An 18,121-nucleotide genomic window follows, 5' to 3' on the forward strand; every position below is an offset into this window, starting at 1 on the left:
CAGAGTAAAAAGAAGTTTGAGCGGGAATGCAGAGAATCGGAAAAGGCGCAGCAGACGTACGAGAAACTGGATAATGACACCAATGCCACCAAATCTGATGTGGAGAAGGTGAATATTTCACATTTAAGACAATATTACCCTACTCAGAAACAAGACCGAAGTGACATTTTCTTATCTGTACTACTTAGTTATTTTCTAGCAAATCAAACAGTTACTGAGTGTGTAAGTCACATTGGTTCCCCAGTCCCTGGCTTTTACCTACATGTCCTGAAATGGACGGAGCGGCTGGTTGGAAATGGACACCGCCCCTCAACTCATTTGTATGGGAGCGCCAGATATAGCTGAGTAAATTGCTTGGCAATCTTCAGCGCTCCCATACAAATGGATTGAGCAGCGGCGCGCATTTCCGACCAGCTGCTTCAGCCATTTCAGGGGGGGAGGGGGGGGCTCCCCTGTTCTTGTGATTAGTGGGGGTCCCAGCAGTAGGATAGGGGATAAGTTGGTATAACCAGAATATCCCTTTAAATAAGGATAAGCGTGATTACTTTAGGGTTGTTTCATACAAGCGAGTCCGTTTAGGGAATCGGGCTCAGTGTGCGAGCGTGATCCTCCGCTCTGGACTTGCAGGAGCGCACAGCATTATCATGATTTATAATGCTGTGTGCCGTTGCTTGCCCTTGCTGCTCCAGGATCATTCTGACCGCTTTATGTCACTATGATCCTGTAGAAGTGAAGTGGATTTTGTGTGGAATTTGCAGCAAATTTCACCATTGCATTTGTGCACAAAGAAGTCTGCTTCAGAAATCGGTTACAGATCTGTGCAATAAGAAGTTTGGAAATCGCCTGCATGCCCGCCAAGGTGCATGAAAAACAGCTGCTTTGTGTCAATTAAGTTTTGAAAAAATGTTGTACTGTAGTTTTTGTGGACACAGCGCAGATCTCGGCATGCTAAGAGACTTGGTACCGGGAGAGGCTGTACCTACAGTAACTGTAGATGAGCAGGAATTTTATGAGATTGTTTGTAGCTATTTAAATGTGGATCCTGTTTCATAGTTACGGTGAGGGATACACTCCCCTCATCAATGATTGTGGTCTACTGTATATACATCCAGATATACCGCGGCCATGAGGTGGATAGGAGCACTGTAGCACGCTCGTAACGAAGAGTGCACCATTTTCTTTATGGGCCAAGAGAGTGGACAATGATTGGGAATGAATGTCCATAGGAACCTTTACATGGGGCAGTTATCAAGAAAGAGCTTTGGTGCAAGTGTTCATCCCCAATAATTGTCCCTATCCTTGGCCTCTGTAAAAGATCCTTTAGCCTCTATTGCTGTAATGGCAAAAAAGATTTATCTGCTTGATAACCCCTGCGCTGCCAGAGGATACGCCTAATTTATAATAAGGTGCACGCTTCATCATAAATCAGGCGCATACTCTGGCAGTCCGTGCACCTAAACAAAAATCTACGACCGGTCAGATCTGCCGTAGATTTCTGGCTTTATTTGCACCAGAAAAATGCTGTAAATAAGGATAAATTTGCCTAAGCTGTTGGCCATGGCCCTTTCCCGTACTTGTCACGTCCCCTTTTGGAAAAGTGGCAAAGGTTGGTGTTAAACACTTGCAACTTTATTTTATCTTTTTTTCAAGTCACAAACAGTTTGACTTTTTAAAGCCTCTTTTCTGGCGCAAGGGACATGATAAATATCCCCCAGAAAATATTTTTGTGCTGTTAAAACTAAAAGAAGAGCAGACCTGTACAAGCAAGGTGTCATTCCGATCACCGCTAGCAATTTCTGTTATTCTGTCGGCTCATGATTGAGATGAACGGTGCCGGACGGACCCAATTGCTAATATTTACCGCTTTGTAAATTGCCTTCCATTCCTCTGTCCCTTTTACTAGGCAAAGCAGCAGCTGAACCTGCGCACGCACATGGCAGACGAAAGCAAAAACGAATACGCGGCACAACTACAGAACTACAACGCAGAACAACACAAACATTTCTACATCGTTATCCCCCAGGTTTACAAGGTAAGCGGCGCCTGTTTGTGTTGCGTTATATATATTCTATTTGCTTCTCTGTTTGTCTTTTTTAAATATTTGCTGGGCCGGGTGTACAGGATAAAAGAAGGCATTGGTTGAAGCCGGGTGTGTCAGGTTATACATGAATATAAATATACCATTCAAACTTTAATATTAGAAGATAAACAGGGAAATTTTTTTGAAAAAAAATGTCATGTTTGGTATCGCTCTGGCCAGAACTGTGAGGGAAGACCCGCGCTTCCTTTTATGTGTGTACGCTGGCGGTCATCAGAAGATGTTTTGAACAATGACTTTCCTTATAGGTTTCCTGTTTATTTAACTGCAGATACCTGTTAACGGAGACCAAGTCAATGTTTTTTCATGCTTTGTGTGCTTAAACAAAGGAAGCCATTATTTTACCCTGCCCCCTCCCTATAATCGCCATAAAGCAGCATGTAACATGAAATAACATCAAATAAACTTGTTAAACCCGGCTTCTAATATTGTGTTAGAGAATTCAGAGTTAATAGAGGGGTCTCCCATTCAGGCTGCTCATCTATTTTGAAAATACGCTGAAAAAATCAGCACTGATTTTACTGCACAGTTGTTGTATTATTTTTTTTTTTGTTTCCTATTTTCTCTGCTTCCTCCATTTCAATGGGAGGATCCGTGCAGATTCTGCTCCAACACAGAACATGCTGCTGCTGGAAAAAAAAAAAAAAAACGGGGTGAAAAAACTAATAAAAAAATTCTGCCTGACGTTGAAATGAATGGGAGGCTTTTTTGAGACTTTTTTTTTTTTGCTGCAGCTTGAGACTGTTAAAAGATTGAACTAGCATGTGTGTCAAGTCAACCTCAGTGAGCGGGACAGAAAATTTTGACAAAGGGCAAACAGCAGGTGGCGCTATACAGATATAGAATTCAGTGAATAACTTACTGGTTATACAACATTTTTATTACATGCAATTTCGAAAGTATTCAGATCCAGGTGCTGGTTTGAAAAATGTAGAATATTTTTCACTGGATACCGCCTTTAATTATTGTAAGGATTGTAATCCGCCTGCATCCACTGCCACACGAGAAAAGGTGGTCCGTTGAAATGAATGGACTATCTGTGTTAGGCCTCATGCACACGACAGTGTTTTTTCACTGTCAGTGATTTGGCTTCAGTGGTCCGTGTCCGATTTTGCTTTAGTTGTGTTTCCTTATTTTTTTTGTCTGACGGGGGAAAAAAAAAGAACGTTAATGAAAAGTGTAAATTTTATTGCACCAAGGTCTTGTAGAAAAAAACGGACACGGATGACATACCAGTTGTGCACCGTTTTTTTTTTGACGGACCCATTGACTTGAATTGGTCCATCCTCCGTATTCCACTGACAATAGGACAGGTTATATTTTTTTGACTGACTGGAATCACGGACGCGGAGAAAAATGTCAGTTTTTTTTTCACAGCTCCATAGAAATGAATGGGACCTCCGCTAAACTGTGAAAAATGACAGAACGGACGCGAATGCACACAACAGCCTAATGCATGGTGTATTGGAAGCTCTGTAAGGTCCCACTGTTTCTGGGACAGGACGGCCCCTTTGGATTAAACAGTCTCTCCAACTATTAGCTGAACGCTGCAGTAATCCTTTGTGATCAGCTGATCTCTGGTTGAAATCTGGTATTATATAACGCCCATTCCTGCCTGCTGCTGTTCCACGAATGTAGCACGGGCTGACAAAAGTGGGAAACCATTCTAATATATTGGCGTCCATTAGTATATTGCTTTCTTTTTATAGAGACCTGCTAAATGTGAAGTCATAGTCTGCCCCAGACATTTCCATACATAGTTACTAGCATTATTCTTCGGTTTCACGGAAGTCTGATAAATAAACTGCAGCCTTTGTATCCTGTACTGATGCTGAAGGAAATGCCCAGACAGATGTACAGCAGGGTTACTAGCCCTCCGGCAGACATAGTAGTTGCACATGCTAAAAATACTCTACAGAAACGGCAATGTCCTAATTTGAAAGTATTTAAAGAATAACTAAACTTTTCAAACTTTTTTTTTTTAAATGTTCTAAAAATGATTAACCAATTTATACTGCTTTCCTGTTCAAATAGACATCCAAAGTCCTGGTTGCTATCACATCTTAAAGGGGACCTTTCACCACTCCTGACATTCCTTTATTATTTGTGCTAGAAGTTATGAATCATTGCTAGCAGTCTGCAGTAAGGGTACAGAGGGGAGGTTACCACTTGGGGAGGGGGGGGGGGGGGTACACTGTGCACTGTGCACTGTCCAGACGTGCTATGCCCGAATTTAGCCTGAGCCCACTCTGCTCAGCTTAAAGAGGACCTTTCACCACTTCTGGCATATTTTAATAGCTTCATGCATTCCCCATGTAATAACAATTCTGGAGAATCTATTCTTATGGCTCTATGTTGTGACATTCCTCTATTATTTCTACTAGACGTTATGAATAATTGCTAGCAGTCTGCAGTAAGGGTACAGAGGGGAGGTAACAAGTTGGGGGCGTGTACCTGCACAGTCTGAACATGGCAGCACTGATTGGATAGAGTCTGTGCAGGTACACCCCTCAACTGGTTACCTCCCCTCTGTACCCTTACTGCAGACTGTTAGCAATTCATTCATAACGGAAACGTCAGGAGAGGTGAGGGGTCCTCTTTAAAGGGCTTCTGTCAGCTGAGTGCAATCATACATGTCCTACCTTTGTCTGTGGCTTATTTCTTGTAAAAATCACACTTTTATCATATGCAAATTTCTTCACTACCAGAAAGTTGGGCGTGTACTTGCTGGTAGCTGCCTCTTCTAGACACACCCCATCTCCTCTTGATAGACAGGGCCAGCGAGCGCTCTCCTCCTCCTGCTGGCCCAGTCTGCTGCTGATTTCCCGCGCCTGCGCCGTAACATTCCTCAATCAGCGCAGGCGTACTGAGTGAAGGACGCGCACTTGCCAGCTCCTTCCTCAGTGCGCCTGCACCTATTACGTCACACTACACCCAGAAGAGAAGACTGCCGGCATTAGCGATAATCGGCAGTCTTCTCTTCCGGGGGTAGTGTCATGTTATCGGCGCAGGCGTACTGAGGAAGAAGCTGGCAAGCGCGCGTCCTTCACCCAGTACGCCTGCACCGATTGAGGAATGTTACGGCGCTGGAATTCAGCAGCAGACTGGGCCAACGCTCGCTGGCCCGGTCTATCAAGAGGAGATGGGGCGTGTCTAGAAGTGGCAGATGCGGCGGCTACCAGCAAGTACACGCCCAACTTGCTGGTAGTGAAGAAATTTGCATATTATAAAAGTATGATTTTTACAAGAAATAAGCCACAGACAAAGGTAGGACATGTATGATTGCACTCAGCTGACATTAGCAAATAGCTAATGTCGGCTAATGAAAATTGCACAATGGGGGGGTGACAGAAGCCCTTTAAGGCTCTCTATAGCACATTGCTACTCCTGTACCAATGTACTATGGAGAACCTTGCGCTCAGCAGAGCGGGCTCAGGCAGGAGCCTGCTCCCCTAAGCTAAATCCTGTGCCTCGGCTAAATGTGCTGTGCCAGAATTTCACCAAGCTTAAAGGCTATGTACACCTTTTGAGGCCAATTTTTTATTTTTTATTATTGCATTGTTCTCATTTTGAGCTAAAAATAATTTTTTCAATTGGAGCTCTTTTCTGTACATAGCTGAGATGCTGTCGTAGCAGCCTGTGGATTTTCTGTCTTTTCCGTCAGACCAGGAGCAGCTGGACTCCTTACTTCTGCTCTGACATTATAAACACTCATTACAGCTCAGTTTTTATTTTACAGATAAGAATGTGGCTTATATAAGTGTTTATTTCCTATTAGTAGTTTAGAGATGAGGTTTATTAGATGACCGGCACAAAGTGAAAGTACCAGTCACACAGTTAGAAAAACGGTTAACCCTTTGTGACAGAACGGCTCAATATTTTTAATAAAAGCCAATTTAACCACCTCCGGACCGCCTAACGCAGATGTGCGGTCCGGAGGTGGCAGCCCTGCGCACAGTCACGCATATATGCGTCATCTCGACGCGAGATTTCCTGTGAACGCGCGCACACAGGAACGGAAGGTAAGCGAGTGGATCTCCAGCCTGCCAGCGGCGATCGCTCGCTGGCAGGCTGGAGATCCGAATTTTTTTAACCCCTAACAGGTATATTAGACGCTGTTTTCATAACAGCGTCTGATATATACCTCCTACCTGGTCCTCTGGTGGTCCCTTTTGTTAGGATCGACCACCAGAGGACTCAGGTAGGTCAGTACAGTCGTACCAAACACTACACTACACTACACCCCCCCCCCCCCCCCCCCCCGTCACTTATTAACCCCTTATAAACCCATGATCACCCCATATAAACTCCCTGATCACCCCCCTGTCATTGATCACCGCCCTGTCATTGATCACCCCCCTGTCAGGCTCCGTTCAGACGTCCGTATGATTTTTACGGATCCACTGATACATGGATCGGATCCACAAAACGCATACGGACGTCTAAATGGAGCCTTACAGGGGGGTGATCAATGACAGGCGGGTGATCACCCATATACACTCCCTGATCACCCCCTGTCATTGATCACCCCCCTGTCATTGATCACCCCCCTGTAAGGCTCCATTCAGACGTCCGCATGATTTTTACGGATCCATGGATACATGGATCGGATCCGCAAAACACATGCGGACGTCTGAATGGAGCCTTACAGGGGGTGATCAATGACAGGCGGGTGATCACCCATATACACTCCCTGATCACCCCCCTGTCATTGATCACCCCCCTGTAAGGCTCCATTCAGACGTCCGCATGTGTTTTGTGGATCCGATCCATGTATCCGTAAAAAATCATGCGGATGTCTGAATGGAGCCTTACAGGGGGGGTGATCAGTGACAGGGGGGTGATCACCCTGATCACCCCCTGTCATTGATAACCCCCCTGTAAGGCTCCATTCAGACGTCCGCATGTGTTTTGTGGATCCGATCCATGTATCCATGGATCCGTAAAAAATCATGCGGATGTCTGAATGGAGCCTTACAGGGGGGGTGATCAGTGACAGGGGGGGTGATCAGTGACAGGGGGGTGATCACCCTGATCACCCCCTGTCATTGATAACCCCCCTGTAAGGCTCCATTCAGACGTCCGCATGTGTTTTGTGGATCCGATCCATGGATCCGTAAAAATCATGCGGATGTCTGAATGGAGCCTTACAGGGGGGGTGATCAGTGACAGGGGGGTGATCACCCTGATCCCCCCCTGTAAGGCTCCATTCAGACGTCCGCATGTGTTTTGTGGATCCGATCCATGTATCCATGGATCCGTAAAAAATCATGCGGATGTCTGAATGGAGCCTTACAGGGGGGGTGATCACCCTGATCACCCCCTGTCATTGATAACCCCCCTGTAAGGCTCCATTCAGACGTCCGCATGTGTTTTGTGGATCCGATCCATGTATCCATGGATCCGTAAAAAATCATGCGGATGTCTGAATGGAGCCTTACAGGGGGGGTGATCAGTGACAGGGGGGTGATCACCCTGATCACCCCCTGTCATTGATAACCCCCCTGTAAGGCTCCATTCAGACGTCCGCATGTGTTTTGTGGATCCGATCCATGTATCCGTAAAAAATCATGCGGATGTCTGAATGGAGCCTTACAGGGGGGGTGATCAGTGACAGGGGGGTGATCACCCTGATCACCCCCTGTCATTGATAACCCCCCTGTAAGGCTCCATTCAGACGTCCGCATGTGTTTTGTGGATCCGATCCATGTATCCATGGATCCGTAAAAAATCATGCGGATGTCTGAATGGAGCCTTACAGGGGGGGTGATCAGTGACAGGGGGGGTGATCACCCTGATCACCCCCTGTCATTGATAACCCCCCTGTAAGGCTCCATTCAGACGTCCGCATGTGTTTTGTGGATCCGATCCATGGATCCGTAAAAATCATGCGGATGTCTGAATGGAGCCTTACAGGGGGGGTGATCAGTGACAGGGGGGTGATCACCCTGATCCCCCCCTGTAAGGCTCCATTCAGACGTCCGCATGTGTTTTGTGGATCCGATCCATGTATCCATGGATCCGTAAAAAATCATGCGGATGTCTGAATGGAGCCTTACAGGGGGGGTGATCACCCTGATCACCCCCTGTCATTGATAACCCCCCTGTAAGGCTCCATTCAGACGTCCGCATGTGTTTTGTGGATCCGATCCATGTATCCATGGATCCGTAAAAAATCATGCGGATGTCTGAATGGAGCCTTACAGGGGGGGTGATCAGTGACAGGGGGGTGATCACCCTGATCACCCCCTGTCATTGATAACCCCCCTGTAAGGCTCCATTCAGACGTCCGCATGTGTTTTGTGGATCCGATCCATGTATCCGTAAAAAATCATGCGGATGTCTGAATGGAGCCTTACAGGGGGGGTGATCAGTGACAGGGGGGTGATCACCCTGATCACCCCCTGTCATTGATAACCCCCCTGTAAGGCTCCATTCAGACATCCGCATGTGTTTTGTGGATCCGATCCATGTATCCATGATCCGTAAAAAATCATGCGGATGTCTGAATGGAGCCTTACAGGGGGGGGGGGTGATCAGTGACAGGGGGGTGATCACCCTGATCACCCCCTGTCATTGATAACCCCCCTGTAAGGTTCCATTCAGACGTCCGCATGTGTTTTGCGGATCCGATCCATGGATCCGTAAAAATTATACGGACGTCTGAATGGAGCCTTACCAGGGGGGTGATCCGGGAGTCTATATGGGTGATTACCCCCCTGTCATTGATCACCCCCCTGTCATTGATCACCCCCCCCCCCCCCCCCCCCCTGTAAGGCTCCATTCAGACATTTTTTTTGGCACAAGTTAGCGGAAATTTTTTGTTTGTTTTTGTTTTTTCTTACTAAGTCTCATATTCTACTAACTTGTGTCAAAAAATAAAATCTCACATGGACGCACCATACCCCTCACGGAATCCAAATGCGTAAACATTTTTAGACATTTATATTCCAGACTTCTTCTCACGCTTTAGGGCCCCTAAAAAGCCAGGGCAGTATAAATACCCCACATGTGACCCCATTTCGGAAAGAAGACACCCCAAGGTATTCGCTGAGGGGCATATTGAGTCCATGAAAGATTGACATTTTTGTCCTAAGTTAGCGGAAAGTGAGACTTTGTGAGAAAAAAACCAAAAAAATCTATTTCCGCTAACTTATGCAAAAAATAAAAAATTTCTAGGAACTCGCCAGGCCCCTCATTGAATACCTTGGGGTGTCTTCTTTCCAAAGTGGGGTCACATGTGGGGTATTTATACTGCCCTGGCTTTTTAGGGGCCCGAAAGTGTGAGAAGAAGTCTGGGATCCAAATGTCTAAAAATGCCCTCCTAAAAGGAATTTGGGCCCCTTTGCTCATCTAGGCTGCAAAAAAGTGTCACACATCTGGTATCGCCGTACTCATGAGAAGTTGGGGAATGTGTTTTGGGGTGTCATTTTACATATACCCATGCTGGGTGAGAAAAATATCTTGGTCAAATGCCAACTTTGTATAAAAAAATGGGAAAAGTTGTCTTTTGCCAAGATATTTCTCTCAACCAGCATGGGTATATGTAAAATGACACCCCAAAACACATTCCCCAACTTCCTCTGAGTACGGCGATACCAGATGTGTCACACTTTTTTGCTGCCAAGGTGGGCAAAGGGGCACATATTCCAAAGTGCACCTTTCAGATTTTGCAGGCCATTTTTTACACATTTTGATTGCAAGGTACTTCTCACACATTTGGGCCCCTAAATTGCCAGGGCAGTATAACTACGCCACAAGTGACCCCATTTTGGAAAGAAGACACCCCAAGGTATTCCGTGAGGGGCATGGCGAGTTCCTAGAATTTTTTATTTTTTGTCGCAAGTTAGTGGAATATGAGACTTTGTAAGGAAAAAAGAGAAGAAAAAAAAAATAATCATTTTCCGCTAACTTGTGACAAAAAATAAAATGAACTCACTATGCCCATCAGCGAATACCTTAGGGTGTCTACTTTCCGAAATGGGGTCATTTGTGGGGTGTTTGTACTGTCTGGGCATTGTAGAACCTCAGGAAACATGACAGGTGCTCAGAAAGTCAGAGCTGTTTCAAAAAGCGGAAATTCACATTTCTGTACCATAGTTTGTAAATGCTATAACTTTTTTTTTTTATCAAAGACATGTAGAACAATAAATTTGGCGAAAAATTTATATATGGATGTCGTTTTTTTTGCAAAATTTTACAGCTGAAAGTGAAAAATGTCATTTTTTTTGCAAAAAAATCGTTACATTTTGATTAATAACAAAAAAAGTTAAAATGTCAGCAGCAATAAAATACCACCAAATGAAAGCTCCATTAGTGAGAAGAAAAGGAGGTAAAATTCATTTGGGTGGTAAGTTGCATGACCGAGCGATAAACGGTGAAAGGAGTGTAGTGCCGAAGTGTAAAAAGTGCTCTGGTCATGAAGGGGGTTTCACCTAGCGGGGCTGAAGTGGTTAAAATATTTTTTTTGCCAAAAATCTGTAAAATTCAATGATAAAGAAAAATTTCCTCCGAAGGTGTACATAGTCTTTAAGGCGATCTTTGCTTCTGTCTGTGCAACGTTCACTGCGGCCTCCAGTGAAATCTGTGCTCCAGTACAGCGCTGTACTTGAATAATGATTTAAGACGCGATAGCGCCCAGGATTTTGTGTGCCTATTGAGTAGGAAACAGTATAATTGATTAATAAAGTATATGACAAAAATAATTTTTGGGCTATTTAGAACATTTTAAAAGAAAAGTTTTAGAAAAGTTTAGTTACTGTATTCTTTAAATAGTAACTAAGCTTTTCTAAAACTTTCTTTTAAAGTCTTCTAAATGGCACAAATTATTTTTTTTGATTCAATGAAGTCTGATAAATAAACCGCACCCTATCCTGCACTAATACTGAAGGAAATGGCTACAGAGCTGTGCAGCAGGGTTACTAGCCCTCCGGCAGAAGTAGTAGTTGCACATGATAAAAAATACTCTATACAGAAACAATAATGTCCTAATTAGAGAGTATGTGATCTGACGGTGATAGTCCAGATATTTTGCACATCAGGCACAGCACTGCATGATCATTTAGAATTGGAGGTGAAAAAACGAAGCAACGTGTTAAGCCGTTCTTGTTTTGCAGGAGATAACACCTTAGGGTACTTTCACACTAGCGTTAAAGTTTTCTGGTATTGATTTCAGTCATAAGGGCTCAATACCGGAAAAAAAAAATGCTTGTTTTGTCCTAATTTATTCTGAATGGAAAGCAATCAGTTCAGTATGCATCAGGATGTCTTCAGTTCAGTCCCTTTTTATGGCTGCAGTATTATCTCCGGCCAAAATTCCAGAACACTTGCCGAAATGCTGTATCCAGCATGAATTTCATTGAAATGTATTAATGCCGGATCATGTACCATTTTTTCGGGAAAAACTGATTCGGTTTCCCGGTCTGCACAGGCGCAGACCTTTTTAAAAATGTGAGAAAAAAATACCGCATCAGTTTTTCCTGGTGACACCGGAGAGACTGATCCGGTTTTTAATGCATTTGTCAGACGGATCTGGAAACAAATGGTATCTGTTTGCACACGGATTTCCAGATCCGGCAGGCATTTCCGGCAACTGAACTGCCTGACGGATTCCTCTAACGCTGGTGTGAAAGTACCCTAAGATTTCGCTGTACCTTCAACAACAAAAAATTTTTTTTTATTTAAATCTGATTTTTTTAAATTTATTTAAATCTGATTTTTTTTTATATAAAATGCTTTTTGAGGAAAATATATTACAATCCAAAGGTTATTCCATCATGAAATAAAGATTCTTTTTTTAATTATGTAGAATAAGGCTGTACGTGGACTCCCATATTGTTGAATGGATTAGGCAGTGGCTGAGGGAAAGGCAACAGAGGGTTGTAGTCAATGGGGTATATTCAGACCATGGTATTGTTACCAGTGGGGTACCTCAGGGATCTGTACTGGGACCCATATTGTTTAATATCTTTAACAGCGAAATTGCAGAAGGCCTCGATGGTAAGGTGTGTCTTTTTGCTGATGACGCAAAGATTTGTAACAGGGTTGATGTTCCTGGAGGGATACACCAAATGGAAAAGGATTTAGGAAAACTAGAGGAATGTCTCAAAAATCTGGCAACTAAAATTTAATGTTGATAAGTGCAAGATAATGCACCTGGGAGGTAAAAACCCAAGAGCAGAATATAAAATCAGTGATACAGTCCTAACCTCAGTATCTGAGGAAAGGGATTTAGGGGTCATTATTTCAGAAGACTTAAAGGTAGGCAGACAATGTCATAGAGAAGCAGGAAATGCTAGCAGAATGCTTGGGTGTATAGGGAGAGGCATTACCAGTAGATAGAGGGAGGTGCTCATGCCGCTCTACAGAGCACTAGTGAGACCTCATTTGGAGTATTGTGCTCAGTACTGGAGACCATATCTCCAGAAGGATATTGATACTTGATATTGATACTGGAGAGAGTTCAGAGAAGAGCTACTAAACTGGTACATGGATTGCAGGACAAAACTTACCAGGAAAGATTAAAGGACCTTAACATGTATAGCTTGGAAGAAAGACGAGACAGAGGGGATATGATAGAAACTTTTAAATACATAAAGGGAATCAACAAGGTAAAAGAGGAGAGAATATTTAAAATAAGAAAAACTGCTACAAGACGACATAGTTTTACATTAGAGGGGCAAAGGTTTAAAAGTAATATCAGGAAGTATTACTTTACTGAGAGAGTAGTGGATGCATGGAATAGCCTTCCTGCAGAAGTGGTAGCTGCAAATACAGTGGAGGAGTTTAAGCATGCATGGGATAGGCATAAGGCCATCCTTCATATAAGATATGGCCAAGGGCTATTCATAGTATTCAGTATATTGGGCAGACTAGATGGGCCAAATGGTCCTTATCTGCCGACACATTCTATGTTTCTATAGGTGTAATTTTTTTGGTAAATAAATTCCATTAATCCATTCACAATGTCATGCTCTTTCAGAGGTTTTTGTAAGATTATTGGGCAGTTTCTCTGCCTACAAGATATTATCACAGATGCTTGGTTTACTTTTGCAGTTCTCAAAACTGAATTTGACTCAGCAGAGATGACATGCCGCCTCTTCACAGCAAAAATGTTATAACATGAACCGAGTTGAGAAAAATACCTTAATCCTAACTTCTGAAAACCTATGAATGCAGAATCAACCTAATCAAACTAATATGAAAAGTTGTTATTCTAAAAATCTTCATCTACTTGCATTATATGTTATACCAGCAAGAATTAGTCTTTATGTAGAAAACTATGATTTAAATCAAGCCTTACTGACTAGTGATTTAAATCGTGATTTAAATCAAATCCAACCTGCTACTAAGCAAGGAACATATTAAAATCTTTTTCTGGGAATGGACATTATGTAATTTTAGGAGAGGACTAGTACATCTGCTTACATAACCTGTCTCGCTCATCTCCTTGGCAGGGCTGTACTGTCAGTCTCAACTGTGATGGTAGTAAAATCATCGAGCAACAGCCCTGTGGCGGAATAGGACACGTGTACTAAACAGTTATTGCCGGGACCAAGAACATAATATAAAATGAGCACAAACCTGTGAGAGGGGCTATAATTTATGTTCCTGGGTATCAGTAAGACTGTTCAGTATTTGTATACATTTTGAGCTACAGGGGAAAACAAAACAAAAACATGTATTTGGGAATGGAAGGATGAGCAACTGAAATGTTTTTTTTTTTTTTTTTTGGTCTGGTTACTCCATGATTCTTTCTGAAACGTCTATGTATCACAGTACATAGCAAGCTGCAAGATGCCATTCACAGTAAAAATCTGTCAGAAAACTTCTGACTGTCCAGTCCATCTCTCAACTTTCCTAAATGATCTTGTAAATTTTATTTATGGCCAAATCAAAGTTTATCTTTGTGATCAAAAATTTGTTTAGGCTACTTTCACACCAGAGTTAATATTTTCTGGTATTGAGATCCGTCATCGGGTCTCAATACCGGGACAAAACATAACAGAACAGAAAGGAATGCTCCACAATGCATTCCGTTCTGTTCTCATACTGGAGAGCAAACCGCAGCATTCCGTCCTGGGATGCGGAGCAAGACGGATCAGTCATGACCCACAGTGCAAGTCAATGGGGACGGATCCGTTTTCTCTAATACAATTTGACACAATACAAAACGGTTCCGTCCCCCATTGATTTTCAATGGAGTTCATGACGGATCCGTCTTGGCTATGTTAACCCTTTCATGACCAAAGGTCATTGATGCCCCAGTGTCCAGGTCAAAATTTACAAATCTGACATGTGTCACTTTAAGTGGTAATAGCTTTGGAACACTTTTACTTATCCACGCCATTCTGAGATTGTTTTCTCCTGACACATTGTACTTCATGACAGTCATAAATTTGAGTCAATATATATCTTTTTTTTTTTTTTTTTTTTTATCCCAAATTTACCAAAAATTTTTAAAAATTTGCAATTTTCTAAATTTCAATTTCTCCGCTTCTAAAACAGAAAGTGATACCTCATAAAATATTTATTACATAACATTCCCCACATGTCTACTTTGTTTGCATCATTTTGGAAATGTTATTTTTTTTTTTTAGGACATTACAAGGCTTAAGTTTAGAATCAATTCTTAAAATTTTTAAGAAAATTTCTAAAACCCACTTTTTAAGGACCAGTTCAGGTCTGAAGTCACTTTGTGGGGCTTACATAGTGGAAACCCCCCATATATGACCCCATTGTAGAAACTAAACCCCTCAAGTTACTTAAAACCAATTTTACAAACGTTATTAACCCTTTAGGTGTTCCACAAGAATTAAAGGAAAATGGAGATGAAATTTCAAAATTTCACTTTTTTAGCAGATTTTCTATTTTTTTTTTTTTTTTCTTTAACACATTAAGGGTTAACAGCCAAACAAAACTCAATATTTATTACTCTGATTCTGCGGTTTACAGAAACATCCGACATGTGGTCGTAAACTGATGTAAGGGCGCACGGCAGGGCGCAGAAGGAAAGGAACACCGTATGGTTTTTGGAAGGCAGATTTTGCTGGATTGGTTTTCTGAACGCCATATGTTTTTTATTTTTCTACCGATCGTCTTGTGCAGGGGCTCATTTTTTGCAGAAAGAGTTGAGGTTTTTATTGGTACCATTTTTGGCTACAAAGGATTTTTTGATCATTCATTATTACACTTTATGGGACAAGGTGGGCAAAAAATTGGCTGTTTTGGAACAATGTTTTTTTTTTTTTTTTACAGCGTTCAACTGAGGGGTTAGGTCATGTGACAGTTTTATAGAGCAGATCGTTACAGAGGTGGCAATACCCAATATGTATACTTTTTCTCATTTATTTAAGTTTTACACAATAATAGCATTTCTGAAACCCCAAAAATGATGTTTTAGTGTCTCCATAGTCTGAGAGCCATAGCTTTTTTATTTTTTGGGCGATTGTCTTAAATATGGGCTAATTTTTTGCGGGCTGAGGTAACTGTTTGATTGGGGTATATTCGCCTTTTTTGATCGCTTGGTGTTGCACTTTTTGTGATGTAAGGTGACAAAAATGGCTTATTTTTTTACACAGTTTTTATTTTTTATGGTGTTTATTGGACGGGGTTGATGATGTGATATATTTATAGAGATGGTCGTTAAGGACGCGGTGACACCTAATATGTGTGGTTTTTGTTTGTGTTTTTTTTTTATAGAAAAAGGAAATTAATTTTTTACATTTTTATTTATTTATTTTTAATTTTATTATTTTAAATTTTTTTTTTTTATCAGTTCCCTCTTGGATCTTGAAGATCCAGTGGGGCTGATGGTTGTACCATACTTTGCAATGCTCTTGCATTGCAAAGTATAATACAATCAGCTGCCTGTAGGTGGCAGCACTGGACGCCTTTGCAAAGCGTCCGGTTGCTATGGCATCCATCGGGCGCTGCGATCGCAGCAGCCCTGATGGTTGAGAGAGAGGGAGCCCCCTCCCTCTATTAACCCCATGGATGCCGCTACTGCGGCATCTATGGGGTTACAGCAGTGTCAGCATAGAGCTGACACACGCTGCTGATGGCGGCGGGTTCAGGAATGGAGCCGCCGCCATCACACACACAAGGGGGACCGCATCGGGGGCAGGGGGCAGCATTTTACTTGCAGGAGGGGGCGGACCGCATGGGGGGGCAGGATAAGAAGATTGACAAGAAGGGGGCACAGATCGGGGCAGGAGGGGGCGGACCGCATCGGGGGGCAGGACAAGAACAAGGAGGGGGCTTCAAGGGGGCACAGATCGGGGGCTTCAGGACACTACCGATTTCAGGCTCTGTTCTGCAGAGCGCAGATCAGAGCCTGAAACCGGCATTTTAACACTGCCGCGATCCGATTGGTTAAGACTAACCAATCGGATCGATTGCTGGCAAGGGGCCACTCTGAATGGTCCCTTGCTGGCATTACTGCACTGTATGCTGTCCGTGACAGCATACAGGGAAGGGGCAGAAGCTTTAATCCAAGCGCTTTGCAGCGCTTGGATTAAAGAGCTGCCAGAACGTATATATACGTGGTAGCTGCACGGGGTATGTGCAGCTATCACGTATATATACAGATTGCAGACGTGAAGGGGTTAAAGATAATACAACCGTACATCGGAAGCGTAATCGAAGAGTGTGTGAAAGTAGCCTTAGAAGATTGATCAGGAGAGAAGAGAGGGTCTGGAGACTGAGCAATCAGCCAGTCTGATGGATTTAACTGTGAATGAACTTCTGCGGCTTGATTTGTATTGTGATACTGACAAGTTGCAGATATATAGAAATATTTAGTTGTTTGTTTTTTACTAAAACAGTTAAGAATTTTACATGCGCCTGTAAAAAATGGGTATAAAGTTGTCTGTAGCCTTTAAACCCTGTATTTCCTATTCACAGCACCTTCAGGAAATGGATGAGAAGAGAACTGTAAAGCTGAGCGAGTGTTATAAAGGTTTTGCTGATGCAGAGCGAAAAGTTATCCCAATTATCTCAAAATGCCTAGAAGGAATGGTGCAGGCAGCCAAGTCTGTGGACGAGCGCAGGGTGAGTGTACTTTTATGTCCTTTGTTTTAAACCCTCCTCATACTGCACTCGGAGCATTTCATGACTTTCAGCGGTTAGTATCCCATGGTTCACACTCGTGCTTTAAACCTTGCCTTGGTCAATACAGTTACCGTATTTTTCAGACTATTGGAATAATATTTTTCTCCTTGATCTGATGCAAATAATAGTCCAAATGCTGGCATTAGAAGCAGGAGACTCTAGCTCTGTTACCGTAAGGTCCTGGTAGTGCAGCTGTGAGGACGCGGCATGTACTATGCATTGTGTACATAATATCTGTTATCTGCTCACTGAAATATCACATCTAACACAAATTTCTGTAAAGTGTGACTGTTCAGTGTGCAAATAGCACACTAATTGGTACTCACACCAGAGTAAATGTGTGCAGTGTCTGCCCTGCCAGGACCTCTGTAACCACAGCCCCCAACATGCTGTGCATGGGACAGATCCATCCCAGTAACTCTGACTCCTACCACTGCTTCTAATTGGGTACACCAAGTCGCTTATCAAGGCTAACCCTAATAATGATAGTGATCCTTGGCCGGCATAGCCAGGGGGTACTGAGACTGGCATTTTCAGGGGCCATTATGGCTGCTAATATGATGAGGCACTAGCTTGCATAGTCAGGGGGAACGTTGGCTGGAAATGTGGTGAGGCACTGTGGCTGGCATAGGGGCACAGACTGGCATAGGTCAGGGGGATTATGGCTGCTAATGTCATGAGGCACTGTGGCTTGCGTAGACAGGAACTGTGGCTGGCAGTGTTATGAGGTGTTGGCTTTTGTACTGTATCTGTACGGTATCAGATGTACATCACCCATTAATTGTAAATTCTACTTTTAATGCTTCTAATTGTGGGTGAGTCTTAGGCCCCTTTCATCCGTGCGGATGCGATGCGTGAGTTGAACACATTGCACCCGCACTGAATCCTGACCCATTCATTTCTATGGGGCTG

General features: G+C 43.0%; 1 protein-coding gene across 2 annotated transcripts in view; it reads left to right on the forward strand.

Moving 5' to 3' along the window:
- Positions 1 to 18,121, forward strand: part of FNBP1L (formin binding protein 1 like) — a 141,970-nt gene that overhangs the window by 92,576 nt on the left and 31,273 nt on the right. For both annotated transcript variants that reach the window (XM_044302313.1, XM_044302314.1), the window contains exons 6-8: positions 4 to 108; positions 1,904 to 2,032; positions 17,003 to 17,149. In XM_044302313.1, coding sequence (XP_044158248.1) covers positions 4 to 108; positions 1,904 to 2,032; positions 17,003 to 17,149 — 381 coding nt within the window. The remainder of the gene's footprint in view (positions 1 to 3; positions 109 to 1,903; positions 2,033 to 17,002; positions 17,150 to 18,121) is intronic.

This window comes from Bufo gargarizans, chromosome 7, assembly GCF_014858855.1.
Source record: "Bufo gargarizans isolate SCDJY-AF-19 chromosome 7, ASM1485885v1, whole genome shotgun sequence".
NCBI classification, from domain to species: domain Eukaryota; kingdom Metazoa; phylum Chordata; class Amphibia; order Anura; family Bufonidae; genus Bufo; species Bufo gargarizans.